The following is a 25013-nucleotide window of genomic DNA, read 5'->3' as shown; positions in this document are numbered from 1 at the left end:
GTTGAGCTGCCCATCAGTGTGAAACCAACACACAGACCCATTCATGTAAACTTGGCTTGAAAACAATGCCAAACCCTGCAGTTTGTATGTGGCCATCACCTACATCCTCGATCACAGCAATTCTAGACCAGGTGACTTATTTAGTCACCCACAGCTTATAATTCACTGGGCATTGGAAGTTCACAATGCACCATCAGCAGACAAGCAATAACAGTACTGATGACAACTGGCATTTCTAGTCTTTGCACTGTACTAGACACAAGCATTTTACTAGAAAATAACAACACTCTTTGTCACAACACAATGCAAGAATGAAGACAACATTATTTTGTCTGCAACTGTGCTTTTCCCAGCACTGGGAAAATGCTATTGAATTCCACCTTTCACAATTTATGCAGCATCATATAACTGAATATAACCATGATAGCACAGATTTGTTACATTAACGTTAATGGCTGAACCTATGTATCAAATACAACACTTGATTTTTGAGAGTCAAGAACCGATTCAGAAAGCTTAATAGAGTTCCACTTTAACGTCTAAACAGTGAATACAGGTACTAGATAAAATCCCAACTGGGCACCAAGGAAGCAGAGCTCCCAGAGGGGAGAACAGTTATCTTCACTACTGCAAGGGCAGTTTGACCCTAGAAAACTGATCAAAACTTGGAATTTCTTATTTTTTCCTCTTCACTTGGAGCAACTCACTGTACTACACTCATCCTCTGTATAAATCAACCACAAAATGCTCTGGAATAAAAATGCTGTCTTCAGGACACGCGAAAAAATTCTCTTCCTTACCGTCATGTAGTTGGCATGCAAGTGTTGTGATCTTCTGTGTAATTATCATCAGTGGACTGTAACAAAGACAGAAACAACAGTTACACATCTTGTAATACAAATTTTTCTCAACTTTCTTTCTGAATGTCTTTATCCCTTTAAAAGGCGTAACTGTGTTAGCAACAAGTGGAAAATATCCAATTAAAACTGAATGAGGAACTCAGGCATAAGACAATTGCCTGGGTTCAAAACAACCTCACAGTTACTTGCGCTGGAATTTTTAATTGCTAAGTACACACAAAGCCTTATTTTATTTCTCCCCACTCTGCATCACTGCAAATTGTAATTCAGAAGAAATCACACTGCTAAGGAATAGAGGCTTCTGTAGTCCACTGTGCACCACTCCATGCAAAGACCTGTAGGATGCAACACTAGAATAGAATAGAGCAATGCCGCTGTAATGTAACTGCCTTTCCTTGCTGTTACTCGCCTATCAGCTGTCTCCTCAGGGCCCTAAACAAATGTTGACTCTGCAAATACACTTGCTTATTTCCACATGTGAATAGTCCTGTTGATAAAGTGCAAATACCAGAACAGCTGTCAGCACAGCACAGTTTCCCCCCACTTTTTGGCTGTGTGACTGCTGTGTGGACAGCCTGCCCATGATGTACCATCCAACTGGGAGTGTTTGGCACATGGGATCTGGAGTTTCCCAAAAACTAGCCAGCTCTATCTGGGCTTACAGGCTACAGCACCAGCAGCTTTGGGGACAAACACACAGTGAGGAACAGCTATTATATGCTGTTGTGTTGCTTATATTTCCAGTATCTGGCTTTACAGAGCTTCTTAGCTCTGTAGGTAAATGTGAGCCACCACAGCTGAGAAATAGAAAAAAAGGCAGCAGGAGCCAGTGCCCAGGAGAGACCAGCTAGGAGCATTCAGAGGTACCTAAGTAGAAAGAAGGGGGAAACTGTGGGGAAACTAATCAGTCCTTCACAGGGAAAGCCTCCACGGCTAATTGCTGTCCATATAGAGCTTTTGGAGGCCTAAACACCAAACCCGGCACTGAGCACCTGTAATTTGGAAGAGCCCATGCCAGGAAAAGTGAGTGACAAGTACCTGCTGACCTTGCCTCTCCCCATCTCTCTGCTGCTGTAGACACCAGCACAGGGTGCCCAGAGGTGCTGCTGTCTACAGCCCTGAAGTTGTAAAGGGTGATAAGGATATATATTTACTTTAAAAGCGTAATTTATGATGATTACATGTAAAACCAGTTCCACAGAGGAGATTTGTTTTCTGTGAGGATTAATACAACGGATTGTTTCTCAGTTTGGTCCTAAATTATCAGCCTAAGTCATATAGAGGTTTCAGCTTTGAACACTAATGATGTCTTCAACACTGAAGTTAGAACAGGAGTTGTGTGCCTGCTATTTATAGACTTTCACTGCTATGGGGAATTTTTTAAAGAGAGGTAGATGATCACTCCAAATTGTATAGCTATTTATTTTAAACACCATAATGTATTTTCTGGGATCCAATGAAGGAAAAAAAGTTGAAGGCTTTTTCTTAGTTCAACTACTGGATTTTCCACATTAATTTCTCAAGGTATGGAAAAAAAAAGTTACATTCAATTATATCTCTATCTAAAATATTAATGTTCTGCGGAGGTTTTCAAGAGATTTCAAATCATTCTTCTCTAAACTGACCCACTCGCTATAATCAAATGTAAACCCAATAGCTAAGATAAACTGCTTGCAATCTGGTTATCCTGCTGCGATAAATCAAATTGATTTTCAAGGTAATTAATATGGTGAGCATGGTAAACAAGAATACTGGAAGAAAACATTTTTTATTCAGAAATGGTCTCTTTTTTAATATTAAATATGGCTAATCTGTTTCAAGAGTCCACATGTAATTCCATGTGGGTAACTTGCATTTTCTGCCCAAAGACACAGAACATGCAAAATCAGTCAATTTCTTAATCAGAAACTATTTTTATGGTTTCAATAGTCTCCACTTGAAATGTTGGTAAAAACACTTGCACATAAAATCCAGAACAAGCTTTGGTATACAAAGATCTGGAATACAACTATAATACAAGGGTATGTGCAGCATCTCTCATTGGGTCACCTAGATCACTGATTACAGCTAAAGAATGGCCAAATCCAATAATGACTTTTCTTCATCTTTCAGACAGCTCCAATAACGTGAAATAGTCATTCTAATTTTTATTCCAATTAATCCTTCCATTTTATGAAAAGTTTCTTATAAGCTGTTTTCAGCATTACCTTACACATCCTGTTTCTCAAGGTAGGTTTTCCCATTCAGACAGTCTATAGCTTTGCTTTCAAAGATACAGAAATCCTACTCCTTTAAGCCTATAAAAAGCCGATTTTTTTTTAATCCTTAGGAGAGACAGAGTCTTTCAGTGAACCACCAGTTCTAATGCAATAAACAGCTTTTTATTTTGTCAGTGCTTGACCCTTTAGCTTTATGGGTGAACACTAACACTTGTTTAAAATTACTTCAATTCGTAGCGTGTGTCTTACAGCAAGCACTTTATGCTAACATCGAAGTGGATAACTTTAAACCTCAGGCTCAGAGCCAAAACTGTATGCCTTTAAGTGCCTAAATTTAGACACTTGTCTTAGCAGATTGGGCCCCCCACCGTACAACATCTAAACACAGAGAAGAGAGAGGTCGTTTTTATCTATATTAGGAATTCATAGTCTAATTCATAGCACATTGTATCCCGGCAGAACAGACGAGTCTCACGTGCACTTTTATCAGAAAGGACATACGGTCTGCTTCCCTCAAGCCCGAACGCCAGAGAAGACACATCATCAAATGTGACACCACTGACCCACGGGTAGGAGGGTAACCCACAAAATGCATCTGAAGCATCTTTAGTTCTCTTTCCTGCCACCTTCGTATTACAGATCTACCTATCTATTCTATACCCTGCTTGGGAAGGTGGAAACCTGCTGTATGGGAGCAATGGATGACACCCACTAAATCTTTCACAAGGTCAGCATCAGATATCATCAAATGTTTCGCACAACAGGTGAGCAAGGTTTCAGGTGAACAGGGACCATCTTTCTTCCCCCCCTCACCTGTCTACCATTCCCCCATCAACTTGATCTCACTGGCAGCCCAAGCCTTGGCTGCAGGAGAGGTCACAGCACAACAAGGCAATAGCAGCATTGGAGCTCTCCCTTCTCCTGGCACCCTCTTGGGGTGTGGGGCCACCGCTTCTGCACACCCACACCCTGTTCTATTCCTCCCAGCAGACTCATGCATCTTTTATCACACACACACACACACACACACAGAGCAAGTCTAAACTTGCTTTTGTTTCTTCAAAATAAAAGAAAAAATACATCCTTCTACATATTTGCACAGTAATGTATGGCAGTACAAGTCTTGAATCAATATTAAAAATCAGACAAGAAAAATTTATTCTAGGGAAAAAAAAAGTAACATCATTTCCTAAATATGCACATGAACTTTGATTATTAAAATTTGGCTATACCAGCACAATGAATTGTCATTTCTGTTCAGCCTTTATGGTAACCTCTAATTTTAAATAGTAATAAAGTACTGAATAAGTTAATATGTAAAATACAGAATCATAGAACCACAAAATCACAGAATGGTCAGTGTTGGAAGGGACCTCTGAAGATCATCTGGTCCAACGTCCCTGCTGAGCAGGATCACCTAGAGCACATTGCGCAGGATGGCATCCAGGTGGGTTTTGAATATCTCCAGAGAAGGAGACTCCACAACCTCTCTGGTCAACCTGTTCCAGTGCTCTGTCACCCTCACAGTAAAGAAGTGCCCCCTCATATTCAGCCGGAACCTCCTGTGCTTCAGTTTGTGCCCTTTGGCTTTTATCCTGTTGCTGGGCACAACTGAAAAGAGACTGGCTCCATCCTCTCAACACCTTCCCCTCAGATATTTATACACATTGATGAGATCTCCCCTCAGTCTTCTCTTTTCCAGGCTAAACAGGCCCAGCTCACTCAGCCTGTCCTCGTATGAGAGGTGCTCCAGCCCTCTCATCCTCTTAGTAGCCCTAATATTATATCACATATAGTCAAGTGTTTCTAACACGATAATATTTTAAACCTTAGACTCAACTGGAAAAAAAGTTAGAAGTGCTACAGATAAGAAAGGGAGTTTGCAGAACTATAAAACTTCAAATAATCTTTTCTTTCTCCCAAATTCTGAGAGAGATGGGCAGATTATTGAGAGTGGGACAAACTATTAGATTGAATTAAAAAAGAAAATCTAGACTTGTGTTTACAGATGAAGCACAAAGATCTACCCCTAGGACAGAACATCTCATAGAATCACAAAACGGTTTGAGTTGGAAGGGACCTTCAAGACCATTTAGTTACAACCCCCCTTCCATGACAAGTTGTAGCTGCATTGTGCCACCTACACACAAAACATATTGGACAACTTTTAATTATTTTTTTTAAACTGTCCCAAGCATTTAATATGAAATAGTAAAGACAATTTACTTCATGAAATAAGTTTTAGTGAATTTCTTTAAATAAATTATTAGCATGAAAACATTTATTAATATGAAATAATTTATTTCAATAAGTAAAAAATCCCTGTTTCCACCTAAATTAAAATGCATTGAAAAATAACAAAATAAAACAAAGATGCAACAGTTTACAGAGAATGCTGAATAAAGACAGAAGGTTTTGCTCCCCTGAGTAAACCTTCCAAACAGAAACACGCCAGTTAATGTCATTTTCAAACATGACTTGTCCCATCAAAATTTGCACAGCAGCACAGGCCAGGGGAACTCAAGATGTCTGCATTAGTTCATGGCCTGCTGTGGGGATCCTCCCCATATCACAGACAGGCTTCTGCACCAAGCAACCTTCAGTGCTTATGAGAGAAGACATTTACCAAGCAGACTCTGCTTGACCTTAGGTAATCCCATGGAGAAGTCTGGCACACACTAGCTAGAAATAGTTTCCACTGACCTGATTTCACTAAGAGAGTAGGTGGAGTCAAAGGGCTCATTGCAGGAAAAAAAGAAAAAAAGAAACAAAAAACAAAAATAGCAAACATTTATTTCAGGTTTGTCTCTTTAACCTGGAAACAAGTATGAGGAGTTCACATAGACACACTCTGCTATGACATTAACTGTACTGGCAAGGTGATCACTAAGCCAGGGACACCACAACAGCTTCACTGGCAACAGGCTCAGACTTCCCCTTTCGACAGAAAAATGAAGAACTGCTGAAGCGCACACAGAGGAAGAACATTTCACTGAACATGCTTATGCCTCCAAAGCAATTTCCAATTTGCTTCTTGTCATTTTTTGGCAAAAGATCCCGAACAGTATCTTACACCTTCATGACAGAAACATTTCACTTAATATAGCATTTACTTCTAGAGAAGCATCCCAGGGCACAGTAGATATGTGGAGCTTTCTGGTATCGACTGACTGCTTGAATCTTGGCTACTTGGTAGTTCCCATGTTGCAGCTCCTTCAGGGCTTCTGTGCAACCATGGTAAGCGATCTCAGTGCAGTGTCAAGGACACAAAGGCCTGGCAGAATAGCCAAGCAGTGAGCAGGCATGGAAAACAGAACAGCTGCCCTTTACAGGGCAGTTTTAACAGCAGAAACCAGCCCCAAGCTTGCGCTGCTCGCCCTGCACCTGCTCTGCTAATACTGCCTCTAGAGACTTGCTGTGCACCAGAGCCATCCAGAGCTTCTGGAACGAACACTGCAAACAACACACTGCACTTTATATATTTTAAGGAGAAGAAAGTAAAAATAACCAACTAAACTCACAGGACCAGATAGTATTTCTGCACTGTGGTTCAACGCAGCATTAGGGGAACAGAGTAGCTCTATGTCTGTTTCCATCAGCAAATGTATTTCCTTTTATAAAAGCTGGCTGTTGTACCTTTGTTCTTTTCTTTTGTGGTTGACACTAAGCCACTGAGGGGAAAAAAACAGTAGCAAAGCATTAACCTTCACAAGAATTCACTTGCCTGAAGTGACACTCATTACTGAAGTATCTGGTTATAGGGCTTTTCTGGAGAGCTCTTTCAATGACCATCCTTTTCAAAATGGCTTGCTAACAATGCTGTTGTTCAGCATGTCAAATATCGCTAACAGGTTAAGATATCCACTAGTTCTTGGGAGCGATGTCCACAATAACACCAACCTAAGAGGTTTCTGTAGGAAGGAAAACCGCTTGCATCTCCGTGGTGATCCAGGCTCTGGTGTCCCCAAGACTGTCAGAAGACTGAAACCAATGCCAGTGTATATGGTGATTTTCACAAACTGAGCTTTTTTCTGTAAGGAATGGCACCAAGAAGCTCACATATGCATGGCTGACCATTTCCTGACAGAAGGAGCTGCAATATTATAAAATTTTGCTCAGGCACTACATGAATTCGGAGAGGAAAAACCTTTATGGTCTTAATCAAGCAAAGGATTAAAGCAGACACAAAACTTCACATGGATGAGGAGTTCCCCTGAATTCTGTCCAGATGATCATATGCATATGGTATTTGCTCATGTAGCTTGCTAGACTGAAGCCATATCTATTACTAGTTCTCAAAAATCACATCCAAAATCCCTTGATTTTATTTTAAACTTATTTCTCCCTACAGCCACAATGTTACTATACGCAAGTCTAAGCCTGAGGCAAAGAACAAAAATGTATGTTAGTATTACCATTTTTATAACGTTGTATACAAACCAGGCAACTTACCAGCATAATCCTCTTAGCATAAAGAAGAAATAAGAAAAAGAGAGAAGGAGTTAGGATTTAGTTTTCCTCGGTACAATGTATAAATGCCATGCAAACCAAGCAAAATAAAATATGCATGTTTCTCTCAAAGACTGATATGAGTTAAGGGGGAAGCACAGCATTCATGTATCTTACAATTAGTGCTGAAAAAAAGAAATCGGGTTTTCTTTGAGAAAGATGTCAGGAGAAATTTCCTAAGTTGTGTCACCACATTTTTGCAAAATAAGATAAATGAAAGAACTTTGATTAAATTTAACTATGTATTTAAATATAATCAAAATTAAAGTATAGCAAGCTGGATTTTGTCTTCAATAAAACCTGTCACGTAGTTTATAAAAGAGGACTTTTCCCCTAAGTCCAATGCAATACATGAAAACTCTTAATTTAAGAAGTTGCTGTGAGCAGCTTGAGCATCTTTTTGATTGTGGGAGTCAGTGAACAGACCTACCCTTTGCAGGACTTAGAAGAATTAACTAGTCACCAGTAGAGAACAAGTTCTCTTACTCCTTAAACTTGAAGTGATGAGTCACAGCTTGATCTTTTGTTTTCCTTTACTTAAGGCATGACTCAAAAGTTACCTTGTTCTCTGTCCATCTCTACTCATGTTTTACAAGCTGTCTTCTCAGAAAGGAAAGGGGAAGACCAAACAAATAGCACAACCATCTATTACTAAGGGACCAAAAAAATACGTTTTGAAACACACACAGAAAGGGTTATGCATGCAAACTGTTAAGTGCACAAAGCAGGTCACAAGAGCAAACGAGGTATACCAACTTGCAGCACTGACATTGAGAAACATCCGCTTAACATCTGGCTTGTCACCTCAAGGAACCAACATTAGAAAGCTGATGACACCAGAACAGGTTACGTGCCTATCTGATGTGGATTAAAACTTCCTCCTTGTAATCAGGTATCACCAGAGACTTAAGGGATACTGAGAGCTCAAATACAAATTAGCAGATGTCAGGCTTTTTGTTCACTCTTAACAATTCCCCTAAATCCAGGGGTGTGCTTTTTGATTGTTTCCCCCACTGTGTTCAAACAAAAGGCTGGGAGGCTGAAGGGAGATTGGCATCGCTACATGGATTCTGTTTTAGTAGTTTCTCAAGTTCTGACAGAGATTTTTAAGGAGATCATTCTAGCCAGAAGCCTGTTTGAATGCTTCCCAATTGTTGCACACAATATATGTGGAACCATCAAACATGGGAGAATGGGGAAGAAGAGGTTCAGATCCTGCTTATATATGGCAAAACTGTGGTCAAGGAGAGTATTTTCTCTTTTTCAGTCATAACATCTCTTTAGGTATGTGCACAAAGCCTCAGAGGGCATGTATTGTTCACAGCTCAGGAAAACAGGTTGGAAGAGATTTATGAGGATGACCTCAGTTTGAGCACTTTAGATGGCAAGTTTTTATTAATACCACTACAATATTTTCATTTATTCTTAATTTTTAAAATGTGCCATGAAGATGTAGTTGCCATCTGTATTATAGTTTCTAGTTGTTCCCTATTTGACAGTTTTATGTTTGATTCAAGTTTAAGAATTGGTTTGTATCTTAAGGATCAGGATAAAAAATAATAATAAAAGTTTGGGTATTATTCTTTCACTGCTATTATCCGCAAGCTCATCATTAGATGAGTAGCTCCCTTCTCACCATGAGGGAAGAAAATGCTATCTAGTTTATAAAAACAACTACCATTCCTCTTCTTCCATCCCCAGTCTCAGCTGGATCCTTACTAAATGTCTTCAGAAAGAGACAGCTAACATGCCTCACAGTGCATTTCTGAACACGCTATTCAGAAAAGCATGCTCTCTCACATTGCTTTCTCTGTCTCATACACACACAGAGCTATAACATTCCAGTCCCATTTATAGGCTTCTTGGTATGCCACGCTCATTCAGGACATGCTTTTGTGTATTATGAGAACCACAGAAAAATTAGAGAACTAAATTTCTCTAAATGTGTGAGTTCTGTTTCCTACCCCATCCTCTAAAAAAAAAGTTCAAGAGTACGAAAATGACATTTTTTTTCCAGAAATGTAATTAAATGGTTAAACCCACCACCACCTCACACAGAGACACATGCACACACAGTAGAGTAGTTTCCTACTCTATGCCTGTAAGACGACAGAAACTTGGAAGTCATCTGTAACTTACTGTGACAATTTACAGAGATTTTTCATGGTATGTTAATAATTACTCTGTATTCAGACATTCAATTAAACAAGTGGAATATGGATTAGCACACTTTTTAATTCATGCAAAAAATATGCCTTTCTCTCATAAAAAATATACAACATTAGCTGTCTATAATTTTGCAAAGCATCCTCTACGGCTTCAGTGAAATCAAACAGAGCCAACAGTTCATATAAACACCACTGTTCCACAGAAATGCATGGCATATTGAGAAGCTGTGCTGTTTAACAGCAGCCACAACCTGCTCCAAGGACAGAATCCATACCACGGGCACAAAGATGGACAGCTGATCTCTCCTCTGCTTACCCAGCTCCTCCAGCCAGTCACCCCCCAAGCCTCTCCTGCCAGCAGCTGGATCCCCTGGGGTGGGAAACACCTTCCCAGTGCCACCCCTGGCCTCTTTCCCAGATGTAGATAAATGGGAACAGGGTAAAGGACAGCTCCGAGCCGATGGCCATGCCCAGGAAAGTGGGAGAAGGGAAGCCCACCCCAGCCCATGCCACCTCTCAGGGCTGAGCACCAGGGACCCAGAGCACCAGCCTCGCTGGCTCACCCCTCCAGCACCTGCGAGAGACTGTGCAGAGCTGTCCTCGCAGGCTGCTCGAGGGGGAACCACCACCTACTAACCAGGTAGCGCCTAGCAGGGAAACAGCAGAAGCAATGAGTCACTAAAAAAAACAGTGTTTGTTCCCTCCTTCTTTAAAAAGGTCTTAGAGAAAGCTTAAGGCAAACAGAATTGAGGGCGCTCCCCAGATAACATCAATACTATTCTTAAAATGTACTAAATTCAACTAATATTAATTGATGCAGGACCCAGCCTGCAGACTCACTCACCCGGAAAAATCTGTAGTGAGAATACCATAGTGAAATATGTATATTCGGCTTATGTGGCACAACGTGAGGTATCCCATAGCTACGACAAAGGAGTACCTAAAAACATAACATACAGAACACATAGTTACCAACACAAGTACCAACAAGAAAAGGAATCACTCAGACTGGGTTTGGGCTTGTTTAGGAGTGTGGCTTGATTTTTGCAAATTATGTTGTTTGCAAGTCCGAATCTACGTTTCAAGATCTCACAAAGAGGATTTGGAAGAGGATTTCTACGGATTTCAACCCAGCTGAAAAAATACGGAGATGTCTCCTCACACTGTGGGTAGAAAAAAAAAAAGGAAAAGAAAATATAGGATCACTTCAAGTTGGGCATCCCAATTTCAGAGCTCCCCCTCTAGCATGCTATTTTGAAATTTGTCTCACTCATGTATTTGATGTATTGAAACCAGATGATGTTGCACGTGTGTTGAAGTTATCCATTGCCTTTTTTATCTGTATATGCCCTTTATTTACATATACAACTCTTACTGACCTACCAAAAACTAAATTATTTCAAGTTTAAAATATTTTCTCTCTAATCATTCTGTATAAAGGCAGTTAATGACGCATAGCCTAATCTTTTCAGTTCTGAATGCCAAATTATGCCACCTTCCAGAAGAAGCATTCCTTAGGTGGAGCTTGACAAATTCACTCTCCATTTTCCAAGATGACCCCAACATTGTTAGGCAGGTGAGCAGCGTGACACTTTCTACCCTACAACTTGCACGGTCTGAGGTCTGGAAGCGTTGCAGCATCCCAGTGGGCCAGATGCAGCACTTCCCACAACTAACTTCTCCCTGTGTTTACCCAAGCAAGAAAGAGGACACCGGGAAAGTGAGAAGCAGGTGGACATTTGGAAACGACTGACAAATGAAGCAAACCAGACAGCGCAATGGTGAGCTGGGACACCAGAATGAAAGGCTTATGTCCCATGGACTTGAGATGGGCCAGGACCAGGCCTGCTGGTGTTCCCTGCATCAGGAGAGACTAGCCAAAGAAGAAGACACAAAGACCTACAGAGGAAAGAGACTGCCCACCCTGCACACGCAGCAGAGCCGAGCCACAGGCAGGATCCTCCCCCACCAGACACAGAATAGGATGGGGCAGAGCAGCGAACTAAAGATGAAATCACACAAGAACCACAGTCAGCAGATGACTGAAAATGAGCCAGGCCTTTCTCAAATTATGGCTGGCTTTAAAAGAAATGAGTTGGTTTTTTTCTCCCTGGGGACTAATAAACTGTAGTGCGAGTGACAGTGATGTGTTTGAAGCCAAGGATCACAAGACAACCTGCAGTGCACGTGGCCACAGCAAACAGCAAGATGAAAGGCAGGCTGAGGGGACATGACAGCTTCTTCAGGCGATTCAGAGCAGAATCTATCTTACTTTATCTCAGTCAGACATCCAGTCCAGTGAGGTCCTCAGGCTCCCTCTCATCAACTGAGAATGGCAAGTCACCCAGCCGAGATATGTAACCATGATAGATGGGATGAAGTGTCTAAAATAAGCCTCAGTGCTTAAGTGTAAAGCACCTAGATTGAAATGGGGGTGAGCAGAGAGAGGCATATAGAGTTGCTGCTGCGGCTGGGAGCATTTCCGATGCTAGATTAATTTGTCAATTTATAGGTCTTGAAAGCTGGCAGCCTCATGAGAGAGCATGCTAGCTGAAAATAACCAGGGAAAGGTGCATGCAGGTTAAACTATGTTGTTGCTTTATTTTCTTTGTTCACTCCCACTTGTATTTGGGGGGGGGGGGGGGGGGGGGGAGGTGAGAACAACTCTTGGACTCCCACTACAAAGGTCCCAGTGTTCTCAGCCTTCTGCATGCACAGGTCCAGCTGTTACACTTGATTTTTTTGAGTTTCTCAAGCAGCTTGAATACAGTTATTTTGTCAAAATTAATTATGTGTATGTACTTCAAGTATAGTGGAATACAGTAGAAAAGACCTAACCCAATCTTCCCAGCCCTCCTAAGGTTTTTCAGCATGTTGAATTGCTATTTCACGTTGACTCAAGTACACACATGACTATCTCGCTGTAGTAGGTGACATTATGCAAACTGGCTTCGTTTCTGTTCCAATGCACAGGTGTTTTTTCCATTGTGACTAAGTGGCTAAACAGTAAGAGTGAGGGGGGTTTCCTGATGAAACCATGCCTATTTCCCTACCACCACTCCAACTTGTCTAAGAAGATGTAAGCATTGGATGACTCCCTCTGTAGTCTTGGTTCCTACAGTTCATCTCTCTCACAGTTATGAGTTACTCCTGCATTTCTTCAAGGGATGGGCAGGGATAATGACTGGAAAACAAATAATACACATCTTTAGCAACTTTTCCTTCCAGCCTCTGGATGGCACTTCTGTCACAAACATTGTCCAATTACTTTTAAAAAATGTATTAATTATCTCTGGACTTCTGGGCTTTGCCATCATACTCTGTGATGGGCTGGGAAAAAAATAAAAAATAAATAAATAAACCTTCTTCATTAACATTATTGTGCTGGTGCAAAATGCTAGTGACAGCTGTAACACAGGCCTGCTGTTTATCATTCACACTTCTAAGCACTCCTCAACAAATCATAAATTACGGTTCCCGTTTGGATATTGGAGAGGGGTTGCCTCAACAAGTGGTAAAGAAGAAGGGGAGATCTGAGCATTAGATCCTCAGACAGCCATGACCCTGAAGACAAGTGAAGAAAGTGTTTCAGATCCCCAGTTCAGACTGATGTGAATTCAGCATGCTGAATTCATCAGCAGCTGCAGAAAGAGCCACACTGAGAGAGAAACCACCTGTAACACACCCAAACCAAACCACAGGATGAACCACGTACTCTGAGGGATGCCAACACAAAAGTAAAGTAGTGGGAAGAACTGCCAGCTCATCCCTCTAGCCTGCTATAAAGTAGCAGTTTTACAAATAAAATTTCCCAGTTATGCAAATTGATGGGAAGCAAATAACTCTGCCTACACAATTTTAAAAAATCCTGCTTCCTATAAGAGTATGGCACCCACATGAGAAGGCTAAATGACTGAGCAGAGGAGTTCCTTCACAGGAATTTCCCCTTATTCAGTGAAAGAAGCACACGTAACTTCCACATAGTTTTCATTTTCATTAGAGTGCTTTCCGTCTTTCAGCTGGCACTCACTTGATAAAGCCCTTTATGTGGCTTAGGTGTCTTCCTCTAAGACATCTCTATAGGGAAAGGAAAGATCCCATGGTCGAGAACTTCTCATGATGCTGCTGTAAGCTTCTGCTTCAAAGTAATAAAGCATGTGGAACTTTCTACTTTTTCAAGCTCCAAGCCCAGCACCTAATACAAGACTTATTTCACAGATCACTAAGTTAAGCTGCCACAGTGACCTTAACTGAACTACCTAACTCAAGAATAAGTGGAAAATACTTAAAGGTCAAGCAGCAAGGGGGAAAACCCATTAAAAATGATTATTTAAAGCAATCCTCAAGGACACAATACCAAGGAGAAAATGACTTCATTATGTTCAAGAAACCACGGGATTGGGCATAAAATGCTAAGCCTGCAAAAGACTACTTTTGGGACCAGCAATTTCATAGGGAAATGCAATATATCAAGGCAAAAACCACAAACTGCGATTACAGCTGCTTCTGTAACTGAAAGGACAAAGCCCCTACAAGTAACTGGGAAAGAAAGTAAGGAAAGAAGATAAAGTGGTACTGGAAAAAAAACTCATGCTTCTCAATGAAAGGAAAGAAGCCCAGAGGAGCAGCTCCAGTCTTGTGGCCACATATGCTCACCTGTGGATGTTGGGAATACTCGCCGTATTCATAATGCCATAGTTCATCATCACCAGGACAAAAAGATGAATGGAATACCTTGAAGACAACAAAGTAAATATTTAGGTGATTTCTATGTGACTTGCAGGGGCTGGCAGTTCAGAGTGAGGGAATATTTTCTCATGTGAATGACATAAATGTGTGTTGATCCAGTAAACATGGATTATCACAATGGCATTTTTATAGCCTGAATATCCAATAAAAATTAACACTTATTGACAAGATGTCAGCGTGTTTGATTCAGAGAAAAAGCTGCCTAGCTCAAAGTGTACTTTCAAACTGGATGTATCTTTTCCAAACAAGCTATCTTCACAGCATACTACTATGGCTTTAACTACCAGAACAAATACATCACAGATTAAATACCTCACTCACAAATGTTTTCATGGCTCATTTTAATCTGAGGGCTTGGGGTGGTTATGCTGGTAGGAATCCCCCCCTCTTTTTTTTTTTTTTTTTAATTTTAAAGGATCATGAAATAGAAAGTTCCTTAAGACTAAAAAAAAAATATCCAGAAAAGCTGATATGGAGTTTAAAAATATTCTTGCCCAAGCCTTGTCTACTTGGCGATTAATACTCACCACCCAAAGCAGAAGACAGCAAAGTATATTCCAAAGAGGGTGGCAAATGCATGGCGAACAGCAGAGCTGGCGTGACTGGGACCCAAGTAAATACGAAACCAAAAGGCAGCCAAAAGGGCAAACAGTTGACAGGCTACAAAATTGATCTGTAAGAGAAGAGCAAAACAAAGAATAATATTTTAATTCTTGGAGGTGGAGGAGGAGAAGTCTCTCCATTCTCAGAACAATAAAGAGCAGAGGTAGGAAAGGGGAAAAAAAGTGAGAGAAACTGATTTTTTCTTTGTTTCTCTGAACTCTCACTTGTGAGCCCAAGTGGTGACTCGCCACCCCTCTCTGCCCTCCTGGTGCAAGGCAGAGGCCAGGAAGCAGACTAGGACTTTGAATTATTATATGATTCAATCAGGTATACGTGGAGGACAATCAGTCCCTGGCTGGAGGCTGCTATCAGGCACCAGGACAAGCAAAAGCTGCAATGTCCTCAGAGCAAAACTGACACCAAGCTGCCTTTCTCCAGTCAGCTTCTCTTTGACAGCCTCAGCAGAAATCACAGGAGCCAGAGAAACAACAGAACTCAGGAGCCATCTCTAACAGAGCAGTAGAGCACTAGGGTACCACATCCATAAGACCAGCCTGGGCCCTAGACAGATGGAGTTAAATTAATTTATTCATCCGCAGTCCTTTGTTATTATTTTTAATTCACTCTGAGCTCTCCAGCAGCATGTCATCCTAGACCACGCAGAGCTAAATAGTCTACAACATATTAGCAGTCACTTGGATAAGAGGGTTATCTGAAACTATCAGTGCAGGACGGGATGATATATCACACTTGGACATGCTGGCTGTCCAGAGGTTGTTGGCTTCAACCATTCTTCTTGTCAAAAAACATTTACAATGTGTTTAATGGGATGGTAGAGACCCATATTGCTTTTATTCTGGAGGACTACATCCAACATGGTGCTGTTCAATCAAACACTTTTATTAAAGCCTAGTTGGCTATATTACTGCCTACATCACTGAAATCAAGGAACTGCAGCAATGCAATACAATAATGCAATTATGTAAATACTTGGATTCACTTAATCTTAGTTCTTTGGAGCAGGAACATCTACAAATATTATCTATTTATTTACTGTTCCTGTAAATTACCAGCATTTGCAAACAGAAGATATTACAGAACTATACCTAAAAGCAAGGAGTTGGGCATGTCTTATCATGACAGTACTTTATGCTTTCTTTGAATATAACAGTTCTTACTTTTTAAATCTTACACGGAAAATAAAGGAACACAATGGCACCAGTCTCACAAAACCAAAATGCTGCAGCATAAATTACAAACACTCATCTGGCCTGTTGCAATACAGTTACACTCAAAGCACTACATCCACATCCTCCCTCTCCCCCTTCCACAGCATAAAGGCTGAAGAGAGCGCATCCCCTACAGGGCTGCTCTGACTGCATGCTTTCTACACAAGCTTCCACAATCAACGGATGCACGGAAATGACTATTCAGTGAACCTTAAGGCCACCTAAACCTGTTCTCACTTACAGTCTTATTTGTACATCCAGGGAAGCTCAATTTTGTGGTATGCAGAGCCCCTCTCACTCAGTGTACAGAAAGAAGGAAAGAGCAAACAGTCCAAGAGACCTGATGTGACCAGTTTAAAAGACAATATCCCCTTCTGTGCGGCATTATTCATGGATGCTTTACACCACTAAAGAATGTCAAAGTAAGCAATCTTTTTTTTTTTTTTTTATTATTTTACTTTCATCTAGTCATTGTATGTTCAGTCCAAGATGTTAATGATGGGACATCAGAGGTTCATACACACAGCAAAATTAAAGTGCAAGATCCCATGACAGACACACTCATAACAGCATTTATATGGCTAAGACAGGTAACCATAGCAGCACCAGAAAGCAAGCAGCAGCGACTTCATCACAAGCTAACACACAGTATATAACAGCACAGCAGCCTTGTGTACATACCCTGTCGCTAGCCCATACCATTGCTTCTTCAGAGCATGCATTAACTGTGCTACTGGGATTAAAGGTAGCAGGGGTACAACAGCCATGTCCCTATTACATCTACACTTTGTTGCACAGATTCACCAAGACAATTTCTTCCTTATGCTGCTTTTGCAGAAGTTGGGGTAAATACTTGTACCAGGATAAAAGCAAAAGTATGCCCCTTATGCTTTGTTTTGGTTTTTAAACTATAGTCTTGGATTCTCTCCCACAAAATAACTCATCCACAGTTTGGTTTGTAGCACCTTCACCATGTACAGCATGCAACAGGATGCCTAACATAAGGATGCCAGCTCCAGCTCTTCAAACATCTGTGGTAGATGCACAGAATCAAACTCAGGGTGTGCTGGTAGGTCATAATGCTTCTGGAGAAAACAACATGAACGCTGTGCACAAGATATGTGTTTATAGTAACACATACACATTACAAACAACATGATTGGTTATAAAGGATTCATCAACAGAGGGAACAAAACACTGATGAATAAGAAATCCAGGTAAATATAACAATTACTGATAAAACCTTTCTGTCATCCATCAGCTATCTGGTACTTGTTGAGGGAAAAAAAAAAAAAAAGAATAAACTTGAGTATTGAGGAATATTTCTTGTACCTTTCCCACTGGACACTTGCACTTAGAATTCAAACATGGCATCTGATTTCTGTGGGGTTCAGCCTGAAGATCAAATTTAGCTGAACAGAGTTCCCTGAAAGGTCTAGAACACAATTTACTGCAAGATTGACTTTTAAAGATGCTGAGTAACTGCAGGATACTTCTACTGATCAGTCCCTAATGAGTGTACTTGAGCCAAGCTGAAAGCACAGATAAACCAAACCAAAACTTTTCTTAACTCCAGCCTGTCACAAGGGGAGGGGGGGGTGGGGGGGGTGTTGTTCGTTTCTTGGATTTGGGGAATGTAAAACAAATGTGAAAGTACCAGCAAAACTGGGGAACTCCATTCCAAGTGCTGTGAAAATTCAATCTGCCTGGAAGGCAGAATTCCTTATTTAAAACTGAGCACTAACTCTGCCACCAGACCTGGCCTATTACTCTACAGAATAACAGAGTGATGTGATAGCTTTTCATATGACTGCCACCTCTATTTAATTATTTATACCTAACACTTTTAAACACATGCACTCACACACAAACACTGCCAATTCATTTGACAGTGACTTTACTGCATTCCATTTAACATGCATCTTATTCTTCACTATATAGGTATTTAAGGTGGTTAAGTGAACATATCCCTGAGAGTTTAAGAAATGTTGTACTGGATCACAAGCAAAGTAAGAGTCACACTTTCCTCTCCTTCCTAAAGGGGAAAGAGTCCATATTACTCCTTTTTGGTTATTTCCACTGTTGCTAAAAACAATTTGTTAACAGTAAATTGAGGGCTTCTGAACTTGGATGGATGGTGTCCACATAAAAATAACATGGAAACAGAAAAGAAATTATATGGGAATTATCCCTGCAATTATCTCCCATTGTGACCCATCATTATAAGTCATTTAACCCTTGCTTTTGGCTAGTCACATATATTCTGTGTTGTCATTAATTTTTTTTCCACATCAACTTTTCTAGCAAAAAAGAAACACCTTTATTTTTTTACACAGTCATTTTCTTCCATGGTCCAGCAAGTAAGATGTAACAAAATCAGGAATCAGAGCCCATGATACGTTGCCAAAACAAGATACTATCTTCATTTTCCATGATTAAACTTTGGAGGATGTAAAGCCCGTCTCATCATAGTATCCTGCACTGACATCTGGAAGACTTGCATCCAAGTCACAGCCAGCTGAAGGCAGCCTTACAATGCAGAAACAAGATATCTGTAATTTTGAAGAGAGAGAAAATCTGGAACAGATCCAGCCCAACTGAATTGATGGTTATTGTCATCCGGTTAAGGAATTCTTTAATATCTAATAGTCTTGACTTAAAAAATTCAGATGGCTCCAGAGCATGTAAACACCAGGTATGAACAAGGAAGAAAAATAAATCTTTGTTCCATCCTTTTATCCATTCAAATTCTCTAATAGCAATAACACAAAATGATGTTCAGTCTGCAAATCTGAATTTTACACAAAGCTAGCACTCTGATCAAAACAACAGAATAAGCATGGATGATGCTGATATAAGAATAACTAAACATAATGGCTTCAAAATCCCCGTACAGTTCTTCACACCAAAATCAAATGCCTTGAAGGACATAAAAGGTTTGTTCAAAATTCAAACATTTGGAGCTTCTCCCATTTTTAATAGGGTAAAACCAACTTGGCAAATATTGGATTGGTACTGTAGAAAGGGGAAACACTAACTCCTTCAGTCACCTTCTCAGTTGTCTCTATCAACATGCAGGGTGTACTACATGGGGAAGTCACCTCCAACTTCCTAACCTTTCTCAGAAAGAAATGAAATAAAACAGAAAATTCTTGTCTTATCTTTTACTGGGTCTCATTAACCATCTGCAGTGGGACACTTTTATGGGCCAGTTGGCAAGTCACAACATCAAAGTTCCAAATACCTGGCATTAGATACCTGTCTCTAAAAATGTCAGCATCTGGAAGAAATGAACCCCCTGCCAACAACATTGAATGGGAACAAAGATCACCTTTTGTTCTGGAGGAAAACTGGCTTTGGGGAATAGCAAGTTGCCACACTTCACTTCCAGAAAAAGACATGTAAATATGTAGTTTGGTGTACTGGAAAATGTGGAAAAAAACCCCACACCCCTAGCAATGAAAACCAGAAATCTTACAAGGATAAAATGGAAAGTGCTTTTCTTCGGTTGAAGTTCTTGGGATGGAAAACAGAAAATATGGCAGGAGGCAAAACTTGGCTTTGCACCCTTTCACCAAATCATGACAAATAGTCTTGGCTACTGCTCACCACAGATCAGGGTGGGCTACTAATCATCCACTTTGGGAAGCTTCATTCCACTCATCCCACAATCCTTGCATCTGCAAATCTCCCTATTTAACAAAGTGGTAATAGACATTTGAGGATTGCTAGATCATACTTCAGGAAGAGAAAATAAGCTTAAACAAGTAGTCTTATTTTAATGCTTTTAACATTTTCCTTATAGTTAAGTATCAGGAAGAAACATCCTACATTCTGTTCTGACCACAAAAATACTTTGCTTTTCCTTTACTACTTTCTTCCTCCATTATACCAGCAGAAAATCTGATCTCACTTTCCAGAAATCTAGGAGGATGTAACAAATTGACCACAGAGTTCCCTCCAAACTCCAAATGGCAATTAAGTTCATTACTCAAAACGGACAGTCCTCTGTATGCAAAAATCTTATTAATGCGATTAATTTGAGTTACTTCTCATTCACTGTGAAAATCAATACTAAAGTCACCCTGCCAACCTGTCACTTGTTTGATGACACGGTGCAGATGCATCCCCTGCAACATACAGCCCTTGGGCAAAAGCAGGCTTGATGCACGTTCATATATGCTCACAGACAGAGGTGCAAGTGAGTTCTGCACAGACAGGCTGCCAAAATATTCCCAGCTGTCATTCAGGTCCATGCCAGCTTCATCAGGCAACAGATGACGCAGACTGTCCTCAGATTATAGATTGCACAGAAGGTACCTCTACTCTTATCCCAGGCCTTGAGCTTACCAGCAAACTGAAGAACAAGGCTTTAAGTCTACCATTCACCAGCAAAACTAGAGAATAAGGCTTTAAATCCATTGCACAAAGAAAGCGTGCAATCGGTTTAAAAATGACATCATAGCATGGTCAAGATACTAAGCATTTGCTGCTGTCTACTAGTGAGGTACTGAGCAATAGTATAGGAGGCTGCTACAAGGTTTTTTATCTTGTAAATTAGCATCTTTTCTCTACTCATTAACCAACTTAACAGAACACCAAACAGCTGTTTTCAGTACCTGGAAAAGCATAAGGAAGCATATTAATAGAAACTACTGACAGCAATAGCAACTTCTTCTCAAGTCATACCACTCACTGTCTGTGGAGTCCAATAGTGCTTGGGTAGTATTTTGAACAGGGAATGCTGTAATAAAACATAACTCTTCACTGGAGATCAGCCCCATCTTCCAGGAAGGTATCACGCTTGCAAAGAAAAAGTGAGCATTATAGAAATGCAATAACTTGGTTTTCCCCTTTTAAAAAATTATTTTTCACATATAACCGAGGACACCTGGCAAACAACATGTTTAAGTTCATTTTGTTGGAGACGTTTCTACTTTGATGTTGAAAAACAGACCTGCTGTTCTGATAGCATTTTGTAACATCCAAACTGTGATATTTGAAATGGGTGTGTCAAGATCTTCTCAAAGATATCTGATACTTTGTGATTTTTTTTCAAAATATTTTGATCTTCCAGACTATTTTTATGAACCCTAAGGACAAATATTCTCTGCAGAGATCACTTAACTCTGCAGGGAAGTGACAAACACCCCAAAAAGAAGGGCAATATCGCAGAAATCATGTCAGGTTTCTCATTTCTCTGAATTTGTGTTGTAGGAGCCCTGTGGAAGATTTTGAAGGAGCAGAAGCAAAGCAAACCGTAATCTGAGAAATACCTCTCCTGAGGGAGGGAAGAGTACATGCATGATTCATTTCAGATTATCGGCCTCTTCAGCAGTAGCACTAAATTCTTATAGCCCTGGCTTTTTTGATGCTGTTGTATGCTGAATATGGAGTTGGTAAAGTAGAATATGCCAAATCGACTGCATTTTGGCCTGTTGTGCTGTTTTCATGGATGAATTCTGCTGTTTCCCTACTTGCACAGTCAAATATCCTTCCGTGATTTAGACTATAAACTTGAAACAGATGTTCTTTCTGGATTACCTCTACGAAGCCACCAGCAGAATAATCACTAGCAGGACACACAAATAGAGCTACAGAACAGATTAAATCCTGAGACATCAGAAATTTAAAAAGAAAAACATTTAAGTAAAAAGTCTGGTAAGTCAAACCTACATCACAGTGCTGAGTTACACATTCATACATACGGTTTTGATGGCTGATACATTTAACACGTGGACCAGATCCAAACGCAGCTTTAGCTTGCTGTCAACAACTCTTGCACTGAACTGTATTGACTCTGTATGTTGAACAGATGTTTAAGTAGTGATCATTTATGTGCAGTGATGTTCTGCCACTACCTGCAAGTCAGTAATTACTGTTCTCTCAGTAACTAATGCCAAAACATAGTGATGAAATTCCTTCGTACCTGAGATAGCCAGCACTAAATTCTACTTATAATAGAAGCAGCAGTAAAATCAAGCAAGCTGGAACTTTTAGTCATTCAGGACTAAAAATAAAATAAAAAAATAAAATAAAAATAACTCAGAACACCTTTAGGCTGTTAGGAGAGCTGCTTCATTTCTTCAGGCTACTCAGCAGTGAGGCAACACTGTAATTACAGCACCTTTTACCCAAAAAGTGTACTTTAAACAGAACAATTTGACACACCTCTGTGCAGCTACTGCATTGCATGATATATTATGGCAGATGTCTAAAAGCAAAACTACAGCCAGCAGGTCGAAGTATGGAGGATATTTTAATCAGAAAATAAAAAAAGAAAGAAGAGTTAAATGTAGTTATCCAAACAATAATTTTAACAGCAAAAAAAACTAGGACCACCAGCCTTGTTTTTTTTTTTTACAAAAGCTTCCAGAGGAAGTAGTAAGTCACTGGGACCTTATACTTCCCATAGGGAAAATGGCATCTTCTATTTTCTACCTTCCTTGCTTAAGCACCAGATTCATACTAAAGCAGAGGGAACAGATCTGCCTTGGCATCACATTGTTCCATCACTCCAGCTCTTCTCAGAGGATCCACTCAGAAGACCCAATTTAAGCATACTTGAAGTTAGGAGAGAGAAGTGAAAATGAACGGAAACAAGGAAAAGAACAACTCCAGAAGAGTAAAACACAACAAAGCAGAGACGTTGGTGCCTGTGAAGCTTCTTCTGAAAGTCCCCGAAGCACTGGGAATCACCCATGGTAGAGACACCACAGCACTGCTTCCCTCCTTTCTCTGCCAGTTGCAGGGTTCAGGCATCTAATTTGAGTTTTTGTATTCTATAGCAAACAACTTCAAAGCAACAGTGCTAAGAGTATCATCAATACAGATCTGCATTTTTTCCCAGATTCAGAGGTTTCGGTTTTAAAATCTTGGAACACAGCACAGCAAGTCAAGTACCTTTTTGCCTTGTCTGTGTAATAGACACAATTTATTCAATACAGAGGAGGAAGACGATACATATGCATATATGTATACCCAGCCATCCTGCTGGCATGTCTGTCTGTGGCTTCAATGTAAATTATATTCCCCAACTACCAATGGAAGTTGCATGAATGTAGGAATGGCACAACACTTAGAGCAATGTTTCTCAAGTCCCAGTTCAGAAGCATGCTTAACTTTCAGGCCAGATGAAAACCTAGTGCCTATACATATCCACCAGTTTAAAAACAAAGCAGAAGGCTTCAAGTGCAATCCTGCACTAGAATGGGAACTGGCAAATCTAAAATGGTTTGCCCCATTATCGTTGTTGCAATGTCTGTGCAATTCTATTTTCAGTTCCTTTTCTATAGAAAAATATGTCACACCATAAAAGTGCACACCAACAAACTGAGCAATTTTATTCACAATGATATCCCAGTGAGTGAATGCAATGAAAGAAACAAACATCCGCAAGGGAAAAAAAGTGCCGACTTCATGAGTTATTCTACACCAAAAGAAAGTTGTTGTCCTGTCCCCCCAAAACGCTGAAGAAACTGTCAGCACTATGATAAGTTTAAACCCGTTGTCCTTGGAATAAAGTGTCTTGATCAAAGATTAAGACTTTCAGACATATCAGTGGTATTATGTAAGAATTTATTAGGCCCTTACACATCTAAAATCTGGAACATCATGTATTAAACTTTAAATCATTCTCTTAGTAACTTAAAACAAAGGCACTGTAAAAAAATAGCGTATTAGGATATGATTTAAAACTGTATGAAAGGACTTTGCTAAAGGAAGGTGTAGAATTTATCTTTCCAAACACCAATGTCAGTATTGGAGCCAGCCCATCAAAATTCCTTTATTGTTAATGGGGAATAAAGGGAATTTTAGGTTGCGAGTCCTAAAATACAAGTCTGAACCAGGTCCTTCTACTGCCTATAAAAGTAATGGAGATGAATAAACTTAGCCACAGAAATGCACCCTGTAGACTTAGGAAGATGAACTGAGCAATACTCCATGCATTAACAGAAGGAGAAAGGAGTCTCAGGACCATGATACAGGACTTCCACTTCATTGTAAGAGGCAGGATTGCCAAAAATGACCTACAATTCCTGGTGCTCCACTCTTTGGTTTACCACTTAAAGCCAGCTTAAAATGGTATATTTCAGAAGCAGGTGTTCTGCAATAAACTAAGCCCACTTCAAGTGCTTGAAATAGAGTCGGGAAAAAAAAAAAAAAAAAAAAAAAGAAAACAATGTGCCTGTGTATTTACTGCCCGGTACGTGTGGAAGAGACGCAGGTAACAATGCTTCTCTGTCCCGAGTGCTGTCAAACACCACCAGCTTCCTGCTTCTGCAGGCAGGTGTTGCAAACCTCAACTCTTCTTGTGCTCTTCCCTAAGTAGCTGTGCATCTCCGAAACGCCCAGTAACAACACCTGCAGAAGAAGGGAAGGAAAACTGGTGAGCACTGAAGAAAACGTTTTAAGCTGAGTTTAAAAGCAATCCCTTCAGGGCACGCCAACTCAGACAGGTGAACACCTATGTTTTTCTGCCCACAGTCCAGCGTAGCAAAACGTGGGGCACAAACCTCAGGGTGCCACCAAACCCTCTCTGACACTGCAGAGCCACAGCATTTACTGAAAGGTACTGAAAATATCCCCAGCTACCTTCCAGCGTGGATCTCCCACTGGCAAAAGAGGATACACAAAGATTCTGGGAAGCCATCAGTAAAGGCAACTGACAGGTTT

General features: G+C 40.3%; 1 protein-coding gene across 3 annotated transcripts in view; it reads right to left on the bottom strand.

Moving 5' to 3' along the window:
* The window catches only part of MBOAT1 (membrane bound O-acyltransferase domain containing 1), a 55284-nt gene that overhangs the window by 18696 nt on the left and 11575 nt on the right, over window positions 1-25013 (bottom strand). For 2 of the 3 annotated variants that reach the window (XR_004779132.2, XM_035549663.2), the window contains exons 2-5: window positions 15033-15178; window positions 14413-14490; window positions 10601-10696; window positions 801-856 (exon numbers count right to left, since the gene is read on the bottom strand). Coding sequence is in view for 2 of the 3 variants with exons in the window: in XM_035549663.2 (XP_035405556.1) it covers window positions 801-856; window positions 10601-10696; window positions 14413-14490; window positions 15033-15178 (376 nt within the window). In the remaining variant the exon portion in view is untranslated. The remainder of the gene's footprint in view (window positions 1-800; window positions 857-10600; window positions 10697-14412; window positions 14491-15032; window positions 15179-25013) is intronic. The other variant, XM_035549664.2, reaches the window with a different exon arrangement.

Source organism: Cygnus atratus, chromosome 2 (genome assembly GCF_013377495.2).
Source record: "Cygnus atratus isolate AKBS03 ecotype Queensland, Australia chromosome 2, CAtr_DNAZoo_HiC_assembly, whole genome shotgun sequence".
Lineage (NCBI taxonomy): Eukaryota > Metazoa > Chordata > Aves > Anseriformes > Anatidae > Cygnus > Cygnus atratus.
The sequence above is the reverse complement of the archived record's forward strand: the minus strand, read 5'-3'. Positions and strand labels throughout refer to the sequence as shown.